Here is a 20086-nt window from a genome sequence, read left to right as displayed (position 1 = left end):
TAACGAAAGGATTTTATGAAATCTTTGTGCCAATAAATTTCAAAATTTTTATGAAATAAATTCCTAGAAAAATATAACAACAAAAACCAACACAAGAAGAACAAATTTGAATAGTCATGGAATGCCTAAAGAAACTAAACTTGTAATTAATCAATTAAACTAATGAAATGAAATTTGTAATGAAAATCCTTCTCACAAAGAAAACTCCAGATTCCCTTTATAGTCAATAAGTATCAAAATTGTTAACAGACTTGGGGTGCCTGGGTGGTGCAGTCGGTTGAGTGTCCAACTCTTGGTTTCAGCTCAGGTTGTGATCTCAGGGTCATGAGATCGAGCCCTGCCTCAGGCTCCGCACTCAGTGCAGAGTCTGCTTAGGGCTCTCTCTCCCTCTCCCTCTGCCTCTGCCCCCAATGTGCATGCTCATGCGAGCTCTCTCTCTCAAATAAATAAATAAATCTTTAAAAAAATATATAACAGGGCGCCTGGGTGGCTCAGTCGTTAAGCGTCTGCCTTCAGCTCAGGTCATGATCCCAGGGTCCTGGGATCGAGCCCCACATCGGGCTCCATGCTCCGCAGGAAGCCTGCTTCTCCCTCTCTCACTCCCACTGCTTGTGTTCCCTCTCTCACTGTGTCTGTCTCTGTCAAATAAATAAATAAAATCTTTAAAAAAAAAAAATATATATATATATATATAACAGACTGAAGTAATTCTGACTAGAATTATAGAGACCCAAACTTTGGTCTACATACTTTCATGAGTTTGGTAAACTCAAATAAATGTAGCATTTTCATCATAAAATTTCTCACTTTTGGAACATGAGGATTAAATTCCACAGCTCTATGAATTGCTTCCACAGCATTGATTTCTGCTGTGCTTAGTCCTCTTCTGGAAGCTGTTTCGGGAGAGAATCTGTAAGAAAACCACAACATGAAAAAATTAATATAAAAATCCATGGATTTTGATCATAATCTAACTTCCTGAAGCAGGGGTTTCTGGTGATAGCCAAAGACAAAGCCAAATAACTACTAAACATGAAATAAAGCCCTTGGGTCAACATATAAAGAAGGGCAGCATAAGAAATGGAAATCTTCAAATTTAGGTAGTGAAAGCCTTCAGAAGTCCACTGGTACATTCTGGGAAAGGTGATAAAATAAGAAATGCTACATAGGGACATCCAGAGAATCTCATGAAATAGAGGTACATTCGTATAAAATTTTCACCGAGAGGAAACAGACTGTGAATATTCCATTCTAATTCATATTGAGGCATAGTAATCTAAGGCGAAAGAAAATGGTTGCCCTTTGGTTTCTGAAAATCTTATCTGTGGAATAAAGAGAAATTCATTAAGGACAGCCAAAAAGACAAGGGAAACAGACTTTAGAATTATAATCTCAGAACAGACAGCATCAAACTATTTCCCTACCATACACCTTATTATCATCATAGCTACAATGTACTCCAAAAACAACCATGCTACAGTATTATTATTCTCATTTTACAGAAAGGAAGAGACTCAAACTGATTAACGTGCCCAAAGTTCCACAGCTGGTATACAGTAGACTGTGAATTGGAATCCAGGTTTATTTAGCTCTAAAAACCGTGCTCACTACACTAGTAAGAAGCCTCAAAGCCCCATGAGATAGATCAAGGGTTATTCAAAAGGAAATAGGGAGGGCGCCTGGGTGGCTTAGTTGATTAAGCGACTGCCTTCGGCTCAGGTCATGGTCCCGGAGTCCTGGGATCGAGTCCCACATCCGGCTCCCGGCTCAGTGGGGAGCCTGCTTCTCCCTTTGACCCTCTCTCCTCTCATGCTGTTTCTCTCTCTCTCTCTCTCTCTCAAATAAATAAATAAATAAAATCTTAAAAAAAAAAAAAAAAAAAAAAAGGAAATAGGGAGGAAAAGGATTGTTTAAAGTCAGTGGTGAAAAACAATACAGGTTTCCCCTGCGATCTGCAAGTAGAGCGTTCCTAAGAAACCTTTCCTAAGCTGGAATGGCGTAAAGGGAAGAAGCAATTACCATTTCATAAATGTGAGCACCCTGTTCAGATTTCTTTCGGTTAGCAAACACAGGTATTAATGTAAGTGTTTTATAAAAGTGAAGTGGCATAAAGTGAACTTTCAGATAGCAGGGGAAACCCGCCTTGCGTTTAGTAGTCTTTCTGAATTACTGTAGTTTTCAATACTTACTTATCTGAAACAGTCCTTGTCTTCAATAGTGCTGCTGTATAACAGATTGCTGCTGACTTTGGAAGGCTTATATCTGTAATTGTAATTTTCAACTTAGGTAAGAATCACAAAAAATATCTTAAGACAATTTTTAATAAGAATAATTCCTGGTACAAATTCAACAGATAAAAACTAAGATTCAGGAAAAAAAAAAAAAAAGAAATATTTAACAGGAGTCAAATCCAGGTAATACAACAGGTGATTTTAATTTTTTCTTCTTCCAATGTTTTTGTATTTTCTACATTGTCTTAAAGGATTTTTTATAAAATAAAAAAAAGAATCAGGAATTATAATATAATTAATTATATCAATCCTTTCTTAAAGAATGCCCAAAATAATGTTATCAGGAGAGTAGTACTAGTGGACTCTCTCGAAGTTTTAGATTCCAGAGTTACACCAGCAAATCGAGAACTAAAGAAATAAATTTGCTTTTAGCTTCTACAGGATTCTAGAATGGTAAAAACTGGGGAATCATAAAAACAGCTGAAAATACAGAAGCATATCTAAGTTGTTAGTTTTATTTTATTTTGAATAAATCAGGTCCTATCTGATTTTTTGTATTTGGTTGCTAAGCCTGTTCACTGTATCATAAGCAGGCCACGCACCCGATAAGTTACATATGGAAAGAATTTCTCACAAATTTCTCCATGAGCCTACACTATTGTGAAGCACTTGTAAGAATTCCAGATGTTTAAAAGAAATAAACTTCTCTTTCCAAGTGTGACACATTTCAAACTTTCCAAGTCATGGGGATTCCCAAGCTAATGGCTAGGAACTTACAACAGAACAACCGTGAATATGTGACCTGTACCTATGTTATAGTGAAAGATATGACCAGAAATATTATGCTAGTTAGGATGTTTTCATCTGGATGTTAAAAGCTGATGCCTCACTCAGAATGAGGAGAATGGTCATGCTTCTTAAAAATTCTCCCAACTCCATTTGTGGTGAACTGGCACTGTTTAGTATAATAATAAAAAGAGCCAATATATATTGACTTCTTACTATTGGAAGACTAGTAAACAAAGAAATGGAATACCTGGATTTAAGTGTTAGCTTGCCACACTTACTGGCTGGGACCTTACCCAATTACTTAACCTTCTTCAACTCCAGTTTCCTTTTTACTAACAAGAGTAAACAAACTTGTCCTACCACCTCACAAGATTATTATACTGATCATATGAAATAACAAATTATACTTTGTAACCAAAAAGCATTGTAAAAATGTTATTCTGAATTTCTTATACATACCATAAAGCAACTTCTGTTAACTGTCTCTGACACTCCAAAACAAATGAGGTACCATCCTATGTCCATAGCACCCCATACTTTTCCAATTATCTCACCTAACACACTATGCTTCAATATAACTACTATTCATTTGTCTGTATGTTCCTTTACTAAACTGGAAATCCTACAAGGACTAAGTCCATGTCTTCTTGTTCACCATTGTATTCCAAGCCCCTCACTCAATAAACAAATGAATAAATTTTTACAGAAGAAAAGTTCCTGCTTGTAGGCTTTTGCTCCCAAAAGTCTTGATAAAGAAGAAACTATAACTTGTATCCATGGATTCCAAATACTGACTAGTAAGATGGGAAGAGAAAATCAAAGAAATACCAGAATAGGATCAAATTTATGATTACATAATTGAAAAAAATATTTTAACCATGCTATCAACTAAGTCAATTATCACTCACCATCATATTTTGCTAGGACTGCCTGAACATCTGCATAGGCCTGTAATTCTAAAAGTGATTCTAGGAGATTCTCATGGATGTTCAACATGGTAAGAGGAGGGAATTCTTTCATCAACTGTACATTAAAAGGAAAAAAGATTAAAATTATAGCAAAGGAACTCAATAGAGCTGAATCTGATTCATTAAAGTAGAAATTCTTTAGTTTCTTAACAAAACTGTGGAGACTCAACCCTTAGAAGTACATGTATATTAATAAATAGCTTGTTATAAAAACTACCAATTAAAAAACAATGATTTTACATTAAAATAATTGGCAACTTAAACCACATTTTCAGTTTCTGAAGGAAGAAATATAAACATCCAATCATCAAACTTACTTACATCTCTCATTATTTTTACTGCTTCTCTTATTCTTCCTAATTTTCTTGCACACATTGCTAATCTTCTTTTAATATATACCAGTACATTGGTATCTCTTCCTATTTAAAAAAAAAAATGACACAACTATCACTTTGTATTACAAAGTACTATTTCATTAACATATTATCCATTAACTATAAGTAATTATTTGCTTACCCGGGAAGTTTCAATTAAAATTAAACTGTGTCAGAATGGAAGACTATTAATGATTATTGAATTTGGGTGACTAACATTGAATGGGGGTTCATTATACTGTTCTATTTTTGTATATGTTTGAAGTTTTTTATGGTAAAAGCTTAAAATCTATATATATATAGAATTACTTTTGCCTCTAACAATAAGTAATCTGAATACATTATATATAAATTAATCAGTGTAAACTTGACAAGTATATTTTAACATAAAAGAAATATATACATTAATAGGAAAAACTAATTCTGACCTATTATTTTGAGTTACTGCATAAACAATCTATTATTTTAATATTCTCTATTGTTTGAACTGACAAACAAAAGATGTTCAAAACAAAATCTCCATGGCTAGTGTGAACTTTTGCTCAACAGCTAGTAATTAACAAACTATAAAACTCTTTCTAGTAAGAGCTCACAAATATTTCTGTAACTATCTCAGAATCATATTTGAGATATACAAAGACAAATGGCATGGCTTTTTCACAGATGTAGTTTCATTAGTTCCAGACTGCAAAATTATATATTCCCACAGTTGTGTGCTATAACAACATACATTAAGGAAACATACTGTATACATCAATATTTAGTTTGGAGAGAAAACATTATCCAAATTTTAATTTCCACAAACAAAAGATTTAGAACTTAACTGCTAGCAGATAATGCATTATGTAAACATATTTCAATTTATTGCCCATTATCTGCCAAAATCATTAAACTAAAACCCTCTGGCCACGAAAAACAGCAGGAAGCAGCAGCTCTACAGATTCTAACATCTTTGGTGGAAGTATCTCAATAGTAACCGAGAGAGCATCCCTAAGAGAGGAAAGAATCTCAGTTGCTTTGGCCCATATGTTCTCAAACATACCATAGAGAAAAGTCAAAGAAAGAAAGAACTGATGCCACGTGTAGACTGGATGTTATACTAAAGGGGTCACTTCCTGGCACTGTGTGGAGGTACATACAGTCTGAAGGGCACACCAAATGATGTACTTCTACTACTGCTTGGGGGAAGGGTGAGGATAAAGGTAATAGCTGCTTATCATTACTAGAAGGCTCTCCTGAATCTTGGATATTTTTGAGTTGTGCTTCTCCAATGACCAGCCCAATTCTCACATGAAATAAATTACCTTAAGTCTCAAAGCAGCACATCTCTCAATAACCAAAGCACATCTGTTCCCTTCCACAAGCATTCTCTAGCTAATGCCTATTTGTCTTGCTGGCTTATAGACATAATGAATAGATTAGTTATCTCTTATGAAAAGAAGCTAACTTCTAAGTATTAAGGGTTGTTTTCATTATTGTTGTTTTGTGTCTTAAACATAAAAGAGCCAACTGCAGGAGCTAAATAAAAGACAGGTAAAAATCAGTTCAAATTTGCTTACTCAGTTGAGCTTCATGCTGAGGACTTTGGTGCTGGCACTGCTGTGACCGCCTGTAAATTGTTTCTCCTGCCTTGAGTGCCTGTTTAAATAATCTTTCAGCATCTACAATAGTTGTTGCTTCTTCCTCAGCCAGTAGAACGTATGCAGTGGCGCAGCTATGAAGAAGGCAAGCAAGGCAATTTTAAGTAAAATGGTGAAGAAGTATTTTCTCTTGGATATGCCCTTTGTTCTGCATCACATTTCCCTACCTTTACCTACATTTTCCATCTCTTGAAGAAGAAAAAAAACCTTCACTCAATATTCTAATTTATTAGGGGTATATTGGTATATTTTTGGTGTTTCCACAGTTTTTCTCCTTTCCTACTTTTCTTTTCTTCACTTTATTTTCTACCTGCTTTACTTCTCTATCTATTCTCTAACTGCTTGTCTCATATTTTCCTTTTGTGAAAGGGGGGGAAATAAGATCTATAAAGAATTACCTAAAAAGTAGTTCAAGGGACTATATACTCTAGGGGTCATGCCTGCTCTTAGCCACTATATACTCTGTAATATCCATCTAACAGGGGCAAGTATGGGAGAGGATGAAGATTGAGAAGAAAGTCCCATGGCCAACTAGGTACCTTTTAACATTTGACTTTGAAATATATCATTCCAGGGCTAGCCCTTTTTCCCAACCCTGAGCCTTCCTTCTGCGTGCTGCCCCATCCTCTCTTGGACTTAGCCTCAATCGTATTACAGCAAAACTTCCTTGGTCTGAATTCCAGTCTTTCCTCCTACACTGCTGCTCTTACTCATCACACCCAGGCTCACTCCAAGTTTCCTTTCTTCATCCCACTAAAACACAAAGATTTCTCTTTGTATCAGTTATGTCAAAAGCTGGCTAATAAGGTAAGTTAACTTGTTTGGGGGTAAAAAAGAGAAAAAGTTTCCTTTCCATTCCCAGAAATAGCAAGTACATATCCTAGTTTTTCTGGAGACAATGTCCTAGTTCTGATTATCTAAGCTTGCATTGTCCAGTACTGAAGTCCTTCACTACATGTAGTTATTGAACACCTGAAACGTGCCTAGTCCAAATTGAGATCTGATGTCAGTGTAACGAGCACACTGGATTTTGAAGACTTAGAAGAATGTAAAATACTTTAATAGTTTAAGAAATATATCAATTATATGTTAAAATAATATTTTAATATTTGGAATATAGCTAAATAAAATATATTCGTTAAATTAATTTCACCTATTTCTTTTTACTTTTAAAATCTGGCTACCAGAAAATTTAGTTACATATATGGTTCATGTTATATTTCTATTGAACGCTGTTTAAGCAAGAGAAGAGAAATTGTTGGCAAAAGTATAAGACCAGGCATGAAACAAAAATGATGGCAAGGGGGGGTTGCCTGGGACTCTTCTTTTCAGCTCAGGTCATGATCTCAGGGTCGTGAGATTGAGCCCTGCGTTGGGCTCTACACTCAGCAGGGAGTCTGCTTGGGATTCTGTCTCCCCTCTCCATTTGCCCCTCCCCCCATTCACATTGTCTCTCTAAAAAAATAAATAAATAAAATCTTTTAAAAAAAAATGATGGCAAGGTAGCTATCAAACCGCTGGGGACAAGGAGGATCTTTTGAATTCAGAAAATGCAAATCAAACCATTTCAGCATCCTTCAAATAGTACACTAAATTGAACTATATGATAATTTCACTAACCAACAGAGATTTCTCCATTACATATATCAGATTTCTCTGAAACATTAGATATATTGCTGCTTTAAACACTAGGCTCCCAAACTGCCATTCTAAGCCCAATTCAAATGTTCTTAAATAACAAAATAAAAACATTTTTAAAAGATCTAGATGGGTATAAATTGATGCAGTAGAATCAAAATATAAGTATTTTAAATTACAGTTTAACTATATGATAAAAAGAGGTTCTTCCTCTGAGAGCTTTCCTATATTCGTTCAAAAATATATATATATATTTTAAGATTTTATTCATTTATTTGACAGAGAAACACAGCGAGAGAGGGAACACAAGCAGAGGGAGTGGGAGAGGGAGAAGCAGGCTTCCCGCGGAGCAGGGAACCCGATGTGGGGCTCCATCCCAAAACCCTGGGATCATGACCTGAGCCGAAGGCAGACGCTTAACAACTGGGCCACCCAGGTGCCCCAGTTCAAAAATATTTTTAATGGAGATGTTAATACAGAAATTAATTCTATAAGTATTGAATGAATCTCACTGTTAGGAAGGTTGGGGTTTTTTTAATTAAGGTAAAATTCACATACTAAAATTGGCTAATTTTAAAGTAGGTCATTCAGGGACTTATAATATATATACAAGGTTCACTCATGTAGCACGGAGCAGTATTTCATTCCTTTTTATGACTAATATACCACTGTGTAAATATACCAATTCTGTTTATCCAATCATAATCAGCTGATGGACATCTGAGTTGGTTCCAGTTTGGGGCTATAATAATATTGCTGTAAACACCTGCTTTTAGTACTCTTCAGTATATGCCTAGGTGTGGAACTGCTGGGTCATATAATAGTTCTAATTTTATCTTTTTGAGGAGCTGCTGCCCTGTTTTCCACAGTGGCGATACCATTTTACATTCCTCTGCAATGTATGACGGTTCTTATTTCTCCGTATTTTTGCAAACACTTGGTATTTTCTGGAGGTTTTTGTTTTTGTTATACTCATCTTATGAAGGGGCATGTCACTGTTGTTTTCACTTTCATTTCCCTAATTATGAATGATGCTGAGCACCTTTTCATGTGCTTATTGGTCATTTATATGAATGTCTGTTTAAATCCTTCTTTGAAGAAATGTCTGTTGAAATCCTTCATCCATTTTTAATTGGATTATCATTTTGTAACTGAGTTATAAGAATTCTTGATATAGTCTGGATACTGGACTCTTATCAAATATGGCTTGCAAATATTTTCTCTCATTCTGTGGGTTGCCTTTTCACTTTCTTGATAGTATCCTTCAATGCACAAAAGCTTTTAACTTTGACGAAGTCTAATTTATCTAATTTTTTCTTTGTTGTTGCTTGTGCTTTTGGTGTCATATCTAAGAAAACATTGCCAAATCCAGTCATAAAAATCTGTCCCTATGTTTTCTTTCTCTGTCTAAGCACTTAAATTTAGATCTTAGATTAATTTTTATTTTGTTTTTTGAATTAATTGTGCATGATGTGAGTTAAGGGTTGCTTTTGCATGTGGCTATCCATCTGCCCACTATCACTTAATGAGAAGACTATTCTTTCCCCATTGAATGGTCTTGGCACCCTTGTCAAAAATCAATTGACCACAGGGGCTCCTAGATGGCTCAGTCAGTTGGGCACCCAACTGTTGGTTTCAGCTCAGGTCATGATCTCAGGGTCATGAGATCAAGCCCTGCTTCGGGATCCCCACTCAGTGGGGAGTCTGTTTCTCTCCCTCTGCCCCTTCTCTCACTCTCTCACTCACTCTCTCTCTAAAATAAATAAATCTTTTAAAAAAAAATCAATTGACCATAAATGCATGGGTTTATTTCTGGGCTCAACTTGATTCCATTAATCTAGATGTCTGTTTTTATGATTTAATTACTGCAGCTTCATAGTAAGCTTTGAAATCAGGAAGTGAGTTTTCCAACTTTGTTCTTTTTCAAGGTTGTTTTGGCTGTTTGAGGACTCCTGTAATTCAATGTGAATTTTAGGATCAGCTTGTCCATTTCATAACGGCAATTGAAATTTTGATAGGGATTGCACTGAATTTATAGACCAACTTGAGGAGTGCTGCCATCTTAACAATGTTAAGTATTCCAATTCATAAACATGGGATGTCTTTCCATTTATTTAGATATTCTTTAACTTTTTCAACAATACTTTGTCATTTTTAAAAAGTGTACAAGTCTTACACTCTTTGGTTAAATTTATCTTTAAGTATTTTAACACTTTTTTTTTTTTTTTTTTTTTTATTTATTTGACAGAGACACAGCGAGAGAGGGAACACAAGCAGGGGGAGTGGGAGAGGGAAAAGCAGGCTTCCCGCTGAGCAGGGAGCCCGATGCGGGGCTCGATCCCAGGACCCTGGGATCATGACCTGAGCTGAAGGCAGACGCTTGACGACCGAGCCACCCAGGCGCCCCATTTAAGTATTTTAACACTTTTGATGCTATTGTAAATGGAATTGTTTTTTAAATTTCTTTTTCAGGGATGCCTGGGTGGCTCAGTCAGTTAAACGTCTGCCTTTGGCTCAGGTCATGATCTTGGGGTTCTGGGATTGAGCCCCACATTGGGCTCCCTGCTCTGTGGGGAACCTGCTTCTCCCTCTCCCCACCCCCCACTCTCTAATAAATAAATAAAATATTAAAAAAATAAATTTCTGGGGCACCTGGGTGGCTCAGTCGTTAAGCGTCTGCCTTCAGCTCAGGTCGTGATCCCAGAGTCCTGGGATTGAGCCCCGCATCAGGCTCCCTGCTCTGCGGGAAGTCTGCTTCTCCCTCTCCTACTCCCCCTGCTTATGTTCCCTCTCTCACTATGTCTCTCTCTGTCAAATAAATAAATCCTTTAAAATAAATAAATAAATTTCTTTTTCAGACTGTCCACTCCTAGTATATAGATATATGACAGATATAAGGAAGGACTTGTTTCTGCCATTTTCCTATTTGTTTTCTATATGTCCCGTAGACAATAATTTTGTTGAACTCTTTTGCTAGCTGTAACGGTTTTTTTTGTGTGTGGATTCTTTGAGATTTTCTATGTATAAGATCATATAATCTATGAATAAAGATGGTTTTTTAACTTTTTCCCTTCTGATTTGGAAGCCATCTTCCCTCCTTCTTCTTACTCAATTGCACTGGCTAGCACTTCCAGTACAACGTTAAACAGAAGTAGAGAAATGATGTCCTTGTCTTACCTTGATCTTAGAAAGAAACTTTTCAGTCTTTCATCTGTAAATATGTAGTTAGCTGTGGGTTTTTCACAGATGCCCTTTATCAGTTTGAGGAAGTTTCCCTCTATTCCTTTTTTCTTAGTGTTTTTATCATAAAATAGTGTAGGATTTTGTCAAATACATTTTCTGTATCAACAGAGATGACCATGTGGTTCTTATTCTTTTTTTCTATTAATGTGGTATCTTACATTGACTGATTTTCATATTTTACACCACCCTTGCCTTCTTGGGACAAACCCCACTTGTTCCTGGTGTATAATTCTTCTAATATGCTGCTGGATTTGCTGTGCTAGGTATTTTGTTGAGGATTTTTGCATCTATATTCATAATGGATATTAGTCTATAATTTTTGTTTCTTGTGATGTCTTTGTCTGGTTTTGGTATGAGGGTAATATTGGCTTCACAGGATGAGTCAGGAAGAATTACTTCCCTTCTATTTCTTTGAAGAGTTTAAGAAGGACTGGTGTTTATTCTTCTTCTAGTTCTCGGTAGCACTTGCCAGTGAAGGGATCTAGTCCTGGGTTTTCTTTGTTTGGAAGTTTTTAAATTACTGATTCCATCATCTTCACTTGTTATAGGTCTACTCAGATTTTCTATTTCTTGAATCAGTTTTGGTAGTGTGTTGTTAGAAATTTGTCCATTTATCTAATTTATAAACATAAAATTGTTCACTGTATTCAGCTTTTAATTTCTGTAAGGTAAGTAGTAATGTTCCCAGTTTCATTCTTAATTTCAGTAATCTGAGTCTTCTTTTTTAATTGGTCAGTCTAGCTAAAAGTTTGTCAATTTTGTTGATCTTTATTTTTTTAAGATTTTATTTATTTATTTGACAGAGGGAGAGAAAGAGCACACAAGAAGGAGGAGCAGCAGAGGGAGAGGGAGAAGCAGGTTTTCCACTGACTCGGGAGTGCGACACGGGTCTTGGTCCCAGGACCCTGGGAGCATAATCTGAGCCAAAGGCAGACACCTAACTGACTGAGTCACCCAGGTGCCCCAATTTTGTTGATCTTTTAAAAAACCAACCTTTGGTTTCATTGATTCTATTGCTTTTCTATTCTCTATTTTGTTTATCTCACTCTATTCTTTGTTACTGCTTTCCTTCTGCATGTAGTTTAGTTGGCTCTTCATTTTCTAGTTTCTTACGGTATAAAGTTTAAGTTATTGATTTGAGATCTGTTTTTCTTTAGTATTGTGTTTACAGTTTCCACTTTCTCTGTATCTCTTAAGTTTTGGTATGTTGTGCTTTCATTTTCACTCATCCATCCCAAAGTATTTTCTATCTTTTCTTTGTGATTTCTTCTTTGACTCACTGGTTGTTTAAGACTCTTGCCTAACTTCCACATGTCCCAATATTGTGAAATTTCCAGATCTCCTTGTGTTTTTGATTTCTAATTTTATTCCACTGTGGCTGAAGTACTTTGTATAATTTCAATCTTTTGAAATTTATTGAGAATTCTTTATATCATATGATATATCCTAGAGAATGTTCCATGTACACTTGAGAAGAACATGTACTCTACTATTGTTGGATAGAGCGCTATATGGACGTCTGTTAGGTCTAGTTAGTTTATAGTGCTGTTCAAGTCTTTCATTTCATTGTGTATCTTTTGTCTAATTATTCTATCCATTATTGAAATGGTGTTGAAGCTTCCAACAACTGTCTATTCCTCCCTTCAATTCTGTCAATTTTTGCTTCATATATTTTGGGTCTCTGTTATTAAATGCATATAAGTTTATAATTGTTGTATCTTCTTGATGAATTAAACCTCTTTTATCATTATATAATGTAATTATCTTATAAAAATTTTGTTGGAGCGTCTGGGTGGCTCAGCTGGTTGAGCATCTGGCTCTTGATTTCAGCTCAGGTCATGATCTCAGGGTTTCAGATCAAGTCCCGTGTTGGGCTCCATGCTCAGCACAGAGTCTGCTTGTCCCTCTCCCTCTTTTCCTCCCCTTGCTTGCTCTCTCTCTCTCAAATAATTAAAAAAATTTTTTTTGTCTTGAAGTCTATTTTGTCTGATATAGGATAGCCACTGCATCTCTCTTTTGGTTACTATTTGCATGGAATATCTTTTTCCATACTTTTACCTTCTACTTCTTTGTATCTTTGTATCTAAAATGAATCTCTTATAGACAGCATATAGCTGAACTGTTTTTTAAATCCATTCTGCCAATCAATGCCTTTAACTGCAGAGTTTAATCCATTTACATTTAAGTAATTAATGATAAGGAAGGACTTGTTTCTGCTATTTTCCTATTTGTTTTCTATATATCCTTTTTTGTCCTTATTTCTGGCAGTAATTGTGTTAGGTATTTTCTAGCATACCATTTTGATTCCCTTCTAGCTTCTTTTACTATATTTTTTTAGTTATTTCTTAGTGGTTAATAATTAACAATTACTTTTAACATCTTAATTTACAGCAATGTAGTTTCAGTTAATACCAACTTAGTTTCAATAGCATACAAAACTTTGCTTCTATATAGCTCTTCCCCCACCCCATACCTTATGTTGTTATTGTCACAAATTACATTTTTATAAACTGTATGTCCATCAATATAGATTTATAATTAGTTTGACATTGTTGTCTTCTAAATCATATTGAAAAAATAATTGTTGCAAACCCAAAATACATTAACTTTTATATTTGCTTATGTAATTATCTTTACTGGTGTTCTTTATTGCTTTGTGTGGAGTCAAGACTGTCTAGTATCCTTTTATTTCACCTTGAAAAACTCCTTTTAGCATTTCTTATAATATAGGTCTACTAGCAATGAACTCTCTCAGTTTCTGTTTATCTGGGAATGTCTTAATTTCTCCTTCATTTTTGAAGAATAGGTTTGTTGGATATAGAATCTTTAGCTGTGGAGGCACCTGGGTGGCTCAGTCAGTTAAGCACCTGCCTTTGGCTCAGGTCATGATCCCCGGGTTCCAGGATCAAGCCCCGAATTGGGCTCCCTGCTCAGGAGGGAGCCAGCTTCTGCCCCTCTCCCATGCTCATGCTTGTGCGTGCTCTTTCTTAAATAAATAAAATCTTAAAAAAAGAAAAAAGAAAAAGAATCCTAAGCTGACAGTTTTCTTCAGAATTTTGATTTTGTCATCCCACTGCCTTCTGGCTTCTATGGTTTCTGATGAGAACTCAGCTGTTAATCTTATTGAGGATCACTCATTCATGATGAATCACTTCTCTCTTGCTGTTTTCAGGAATTTCCCCTTGTCCTTGGTTTTTGAAAGCTTGATTATAATGTGTCTCACTGTAGATTTCTTTGATTATATCTTACTTCAGGTTCACTGAGCTTCTTGATCTTTATTTCTAAACTTTTTTCCTAAATTTCTTTCTAGATTTCTAAATCTTTATTGATATTCTCTAGTGGTGAGATATCCTTCTCATGACTTCCTTTTGTTCTTTGTACATGGCTTCCTTTACCTCTTTGAGCATATTTACAGTATCTGATTTAAAGTTTTTGTCTGGAAAGTCCAAGTCTTGAGGACTTCCTTGAGGACAGTCTCCATTCATTTCCTTTCTTTTCTGTGTATGAGGCATAGTTTGTTTCTTTGAATGTCTTGTAATTTCTTTAAAACTGCACCTTTTGAAGATTATAATCTAGCAACTCTAGCAATCAGATTTCCCCCTCCTCCCCATGGCTTGTTGTTGTTGTAGTTATTTGTTTAATGACTTCTCTGAACTAATCTGAAGTTTGTAGTCATTATCATATATGACCAGTGAAGCCTCTGCTCCTTTAGCTTATTCATCAGCCAGTGATTTGATAGAGATTGCCTTAAACACCTGGAACCAAAAACAAAACAAAAAAACCCAAGTCTGCAGATTGGTTCTGTGTGTGTGTTGGGGCACACCTTCAACATTCAGTCAGGCAGTTTACAACTCTGCCTTAGCCTTTACTTTCTGTTTGTGCAGAACCTGAAATTTAGACAGAGCTTAGGGTCTTAAGTCATTTCTGAGCATGTGCCCAAACCTGGGCATGTGTGGGACATCTGAGATTCCCAGGAATATGTCAGAGTTTTTCAAAGCCTTTATTTTCCAAAGTATCTCATTCCCCAGCCTTTCCTCTCAAGCTTTCTGGTTTGTCTATTGTTTGCCCCAGCTGTTATCACTTGCCCCAGGGCAGCAGGGACTAATGCATTTGCCTTTAAATGTTTTCAACAAATGCCCCCCCCAGTATAGCTGTGTCTGCGCTGGGAGAGTTCTGAATTAACCCAAATAAAGGCAAGACCTTTGAGCTGGTCCTTCAGAGAGCCAACCAGACAGGTCAAAATAAACAAGCGCAATTCTTTAACAATAAGATCCATTCCACTTCCTCTGGTAGTAGGAACCTATACCCAGAATGCTGACTTTTGTCTTCAAAGCTGCCACTGAGCAAGGGAGTGGGGGATGGAGCCAGTGTAAGTCAAAACACCATAAAGCTCACTTACAGAAATTTGGCTGTTTTTTTAATTGATTAAGCATTCTCTAGGATGCTTTAAACTTTTGATTAGTTTCCAGAGTTTCAATAAAGTTGATTCACTGCTTTTGAGTTCCCTACACTGTGATTTTTGCTCCACCTTGGGAAGGTCTTCTTAATAATGATAACATATTTTGGGGGGTGGGGTTGTTGAGGGATACAGAGGACAATGCTAAATTCACATCATTCAGGAAGCATTTCTTGATTAACCCCAACTGGGGCCATATTTTACTCTTGGCATTTATTTAGTATCAGATTAATACTTATTGATCTGTTTCACTTAAATATTAGGTTAACTTATAATTTTACATTTGCCTTTTCAAAATATAGAATCTATACAAAGAGCTATAAAAAATAAATGCTACATTTTCCTTATTTTGAATCCTCTTTGCATGCCTCCAAACCCATTAGCAACTAAAGTTCTCAGGACTGAATGAATGCTTTAAATGAATGATTTAAATGAAAAACAAAATTTAAAAAGGTGGCATAAGTATTTTAGTACTCTTTAACTATCAAGAATTATCACCAATTAGATCAACATTCTCCATTTAAAAAAGTATCTCTAGGATAATTTCTATTCAAAAGCACTGATAAGTTTGTAATTTCAGAAGCAAAGTACAGATGTCTATGAACACTGCAAAATTTGTCTCTAGTATAGAAAAAAAGAAAGGGGATTGCTAATGACTCCAAGTGTCTTAGGAAGAGACATAAGAACATGAAATCATTTGCCTGAGTTTCCTTCAAAACAAACTTACTTTCCATATATTTCAAACTTACTCATTGTTTAATTCTAAAGCTTGATAGGCTGCTTTGATTCGAGCTGGAGGATTTCTTTCCCTCCATGCCTTCTGCATAACTGTAGGAAAAATATTTCAAAAAGTAGATGAGATGGTAAACATAAATAATCTTATGCAAAACGTGTGAAGAATGAGCTAGGAGAGTAAACAAAGATTTAAATAACATGTTCTTAAACATAAGAAACTAGAAATTGGGGTGTCAGTTCATCTTAATCTTATGAGAAATTTAAATTAAATTTGGAAGCATCACACATAAGAAAAATATATTCTTTCTCTGATTTGAGTACAATATATAAGGTATTTAATCCAGTTAATTACACCATTATTATACATGAACATTTATATTTCTAAATGCATATTAAAATTATGTGACATCACATTATAATCAATATGAAATATTCTAGTTCTTTTATCACTTTGAAAAGGGCCTATGGAACTGTTAAAAATATACAAAACACTTAAAAACAAAGTCTTTGTCTAATCAATGATTCAATCCGGGAAGAATGTTTGAATTTGCATTTTGTACAAAAAGGTGGAACAAGCAATTAATTTAGAATTTAGTACATTTATGGAAAATGTCTGTACCAAGATTCAACAAAAGCCTGAATTAAGGTCTCTCTAAAATAATAATATTAGTTTTGCTACCATTTACTATACCAAAATGAAAATTTAATACTAATAAATACTCAATAAAATTTCATACTAAACAATAAGTTTGTTAAAAATTAAACAAACAAATAAAGTAGATTCATGAAACTATCTGGCCTATTTCAAGTTTGATAAGAAAAATAAAGAATCTATGAATGTTGCTTTTGGAACAAAACCTACAACTGTCCAGAAAGAATAATGTGGAAAATGTTTGAGTTTTCCTTTGGAAACAAAATATTAGTCTTGGCTTAGAAAAGAAGACAATATATTCCACTTGTGTAACAAAAATACATTTCTCATATCGAACATGTCACCAGCTGTCTGACAGCTAATGCTTCCTGAACTTGACAAATTGATGCAAGTCAGCACCCATCTGATAATAACCAGGTAAAGAATAGGATTTTGCTGAAACTTTAAAATATTACATAAAAATAAAGAATAATATTAGACTTGTCAGTTTTAATGATGGGGCTTTCTTCTTTAACTTACATGATTTAACTTACAAGTCAAATTTGGATACTGAAATCTTAATCAACATTTTAAATGGCTATTTGGTCTTCTAGTCTATTAAGTATATGTCAAAATTTATTGAAATAATTCTTTTAAATTATTAAGTTACACCCAATTTTTCGCTAATTATAGAAATGTTGTAATAACCATCTTTCAACATCTACCTTTGCATGCCTGGCCCAATATTTCCTTTCTGGAAGTGGAATCGTTGATTAAAATGTATGCATCTTTTAAAAGATTTTGGATATAAACTCCCAAACTCTTCTCAATAAGATTGTATTAATTTACATTCTTTCAGGCAGTGGAGGAGAGTGGAGGATAGAAACAGAGAGACTGTTTCCCTACTTAGCAACACTGAGTAGTATCAATCTTTGCTAATTTAATACATGGAAACTATCTCATCTTCTTTGCACTTCTTTCTTTTTTACTAAGGTCATCTGATCCACCTTTAAGCATTTTTTCTTATTCGTATTCTTAAGTTTTCAACTGCTCTATCCAGACTTTCAAGATTAATCCTCACAACTTATTCAGTTCCAAGTCAAAGGGGAAAGGGGAAATAAAGTACAAGAAGAAAAATTTGTATTTCTTTCTAAAACAAGGCTTAGGAATAATTAAAAGGAAAATGCTGATTTAGTATTTAACTGTCCTCTTTTTTTTTTTTTTTAATGCAAAAAGGTGGTTTTATTAAAGCACAGGGACAGGACCCGTGGGCAGAAAGAGCTGCTTAACTGTCCTCTTTAAGAGCTCTTGATATGCTTAAAAAACAACACAAGCAATCAGCAATTCAATCAAATTTATCTATTTTTTTAAGTTAAATAATATTCCAATATGCTATCAAGCAGAAAAGAGAATAGTCAATCCCAAAATCAGAGGTTGTAAATGTAGATGCCTACAAAGACCAAGCAGAAAACATAGATGCGTAAACTAAAAGCATGTGCACTGTCTAAAGGAGAGAGTCACAGCTTGGGTCTAATTGATTATTACAAGGTGGACTTACAGGTCCAGTTTTGCCATATTTTCCAACTTCTAAAAAGTGTAAATCTGGGTTCAAATGTTAAATCTCCTGATTCTTAAGTGTTGAAGAGAAAATACCATGAAAACAAATTATTCCAAAAACACTGCTGACCAGGGGCGCCTGTATGGCTCAGTTGGTAGAGCATGAAACTCTTGAGCTCAGGGTTGTGAGTCTGAGCCCCACGTTGGGTGTAAAGATTACTTAAAAATAAAATCTTAAAAAAAAAAAACAACGAAAAAAGAATACTGCTGGCTGGTCCTGAAGATATGTTTGTTTTCTGCCTTAAATAAATAAATGAATAAGATGAGAACAGAATCTACTAACTTAGTAACTGATGACAATTCATCAGGAGAAATTTGTAATATCACACATATGTATACATTTTTAAATATAAAACTACAGATATAAATCATTACCTTTATGTGAGTGTCTGAAAAGATCAAAATGGATCAATTCACAGATGGAGTCTGTCCTTGAGCTCGGTATTTACATGGGATTATGCATACCTCTAGAAGTACACGAAACTTTGCAAGGACCAAAATAGCATGTGTGGTTTTAAGAAAACCAATTTATAAAGTCTCAACATTATATGACTCTTTCCTAGAACTGATCTACTTGAAGAATGTTCCTCTGATTGGTCTATGCATCATGCTGGTTTCCCTTTCCTACCCAACATCTGCTTCGCCACTCCCCAAAAGATATATTCCCTTCTTCTACTTTACAGAAAAAACTCTTAACTTCTCATCCCTCCTGAATCTTTCTTTTTTTTTTTTTTTTTTTAAAGATTTTATTTATTCATTTGAGACACAGAGATACAGAGAGAGAGAGCATGAGCAGGGAGAGAGGCAGAGGGAGAAGGAGAAGCAGGCTCCCTGCTGAGCCAGGAGCCCGATGTGGGGCTCGATCCCAGGACCCTGGAATCATGACCTGAGCCGAAGGCAGATGCTTAACCATCTGAGCCACCCAGGCGCCCCCCTCCTGAATCTTTCTAAGGTGCAATCCCTAAAGTGTAAAAATCTCCAAGTGCCCAAAGGACAATTCAAAGTTTGGGTTTTGGGAAAGCCATTTGTTTGTCAAGGCACCTACAACAGGAATTGCTTTTACTTAACAGTGAAGCTTGGCTTTAGAAATAAGAGTATTCTAGCCCCTGGATACTCTGAATGCAAGTATGTTGTAGGGGAGGGAGTGATAACAATTTTTATCAGTTCCACTTATCAGCACCCCTCGCCCCTTACTGTCAAAGAATGTGTTGCTACTAAGGGAAGGTCCCCTCACAGCAAGGCAAAGGGGGCACTAGTAAAGGATAATAGGGGCGCCTGGGTGGCTCAGCCGGTTAAGCGGCTGCCTTCGGCTCAGGTCATGACCCCAGGGTCCTGGGATCAGGCCCCGTCTCCGGCTCCCTGCTCAGCGGGGAGCCTGCTTCTCCCTCTCCCTCTGCCTGCCTATCTGCCTACTTGTTCTCTCTCTCTCTGTCAAATAAATAAATAAAATCTTTTAAAAAAAAAAAAAAGGATAATAAAGGCGGTGGAATCTTATTTTGGCCAAGTGATAGGCTCTAGGCAAAGCTCCAAGAATTATCTATCTTTCTTAGAATCTAAATTCTGAAGAGAAATGGTTGTCACAGAGATGCATGTTAACATGTTTATTTGACTTAAAATGAAGTCAGACTTTTCTGTCAGAAAGTCGGTCTGATTTGGTTGATAGAATTGACAATGAGAACTCACCCGGCCAACAAGGTTATATGGAGAACATTTTCTAAAGCTGAAAATACCAAATATGTAGCTCCAAGGATTTGACAAAAATAT

General features: G+C 35.5%; 1 protein-coding gene across 8 annotated transcripts in view; it reads right to left on the bottom strand.

Moving 5' to 3' along the window:
• The window catches only part of ST7L (suppression of tumorigenicity 7 like), a 69130-nt gene that overhangs the window by 34854 nt on the left and 14190 nt on the right, over positions 1–20086 (bottom strand). For all 8 annotated transcript variants that reach the window (XR_004926594.2, XR_013447982.1, XM_078072599.1 and 5 more), the window contains exons 6-11: positions 16089–16167; positions 5922–6076; positions 4310–4407; positions 3929–4043; positions 2190–2262; positions 808–910 (exon numbers count right to left, since the gene is read on the bottom strand). Coding sequence is in view for 6 of the 8 variants with exons in the window: in XM_078072599.1 (XP_077928725.1) it covers positions 808–910; positions 2190–2262; positions 3929–4043; positions 4310–4407; positions 5922–6076; positions 16089–16167 (623 nt within the window). In the remaining 2 variants the exon portion in view is untranslated. The remainder of the gene's footprint in view (positions 1–807; positions 911–2189; positions 2263–3928; positions 4044–4309; positions 4408–5921; positions 6077–16088; positions 16168–20086) is intronic.

This window comes from Halichoerus grypus, chromosome 5, assembly GCF_964656455.1.
Source record: "Halichoerus grypus chromosome 5, mHalGry1.hap1.1, whole genome shotgun sequence".
Lineage (NCBI taxonomy): Eukaryota > Metazoa > Chordata > Mammalia > Carnivora > Phocidae > Halichoerus > Halichoerus grypus.
Note: the sequence above shows the minus strand (reverse complement) of the source record. Positions and strands in the feature narration are given on the sequence as shown.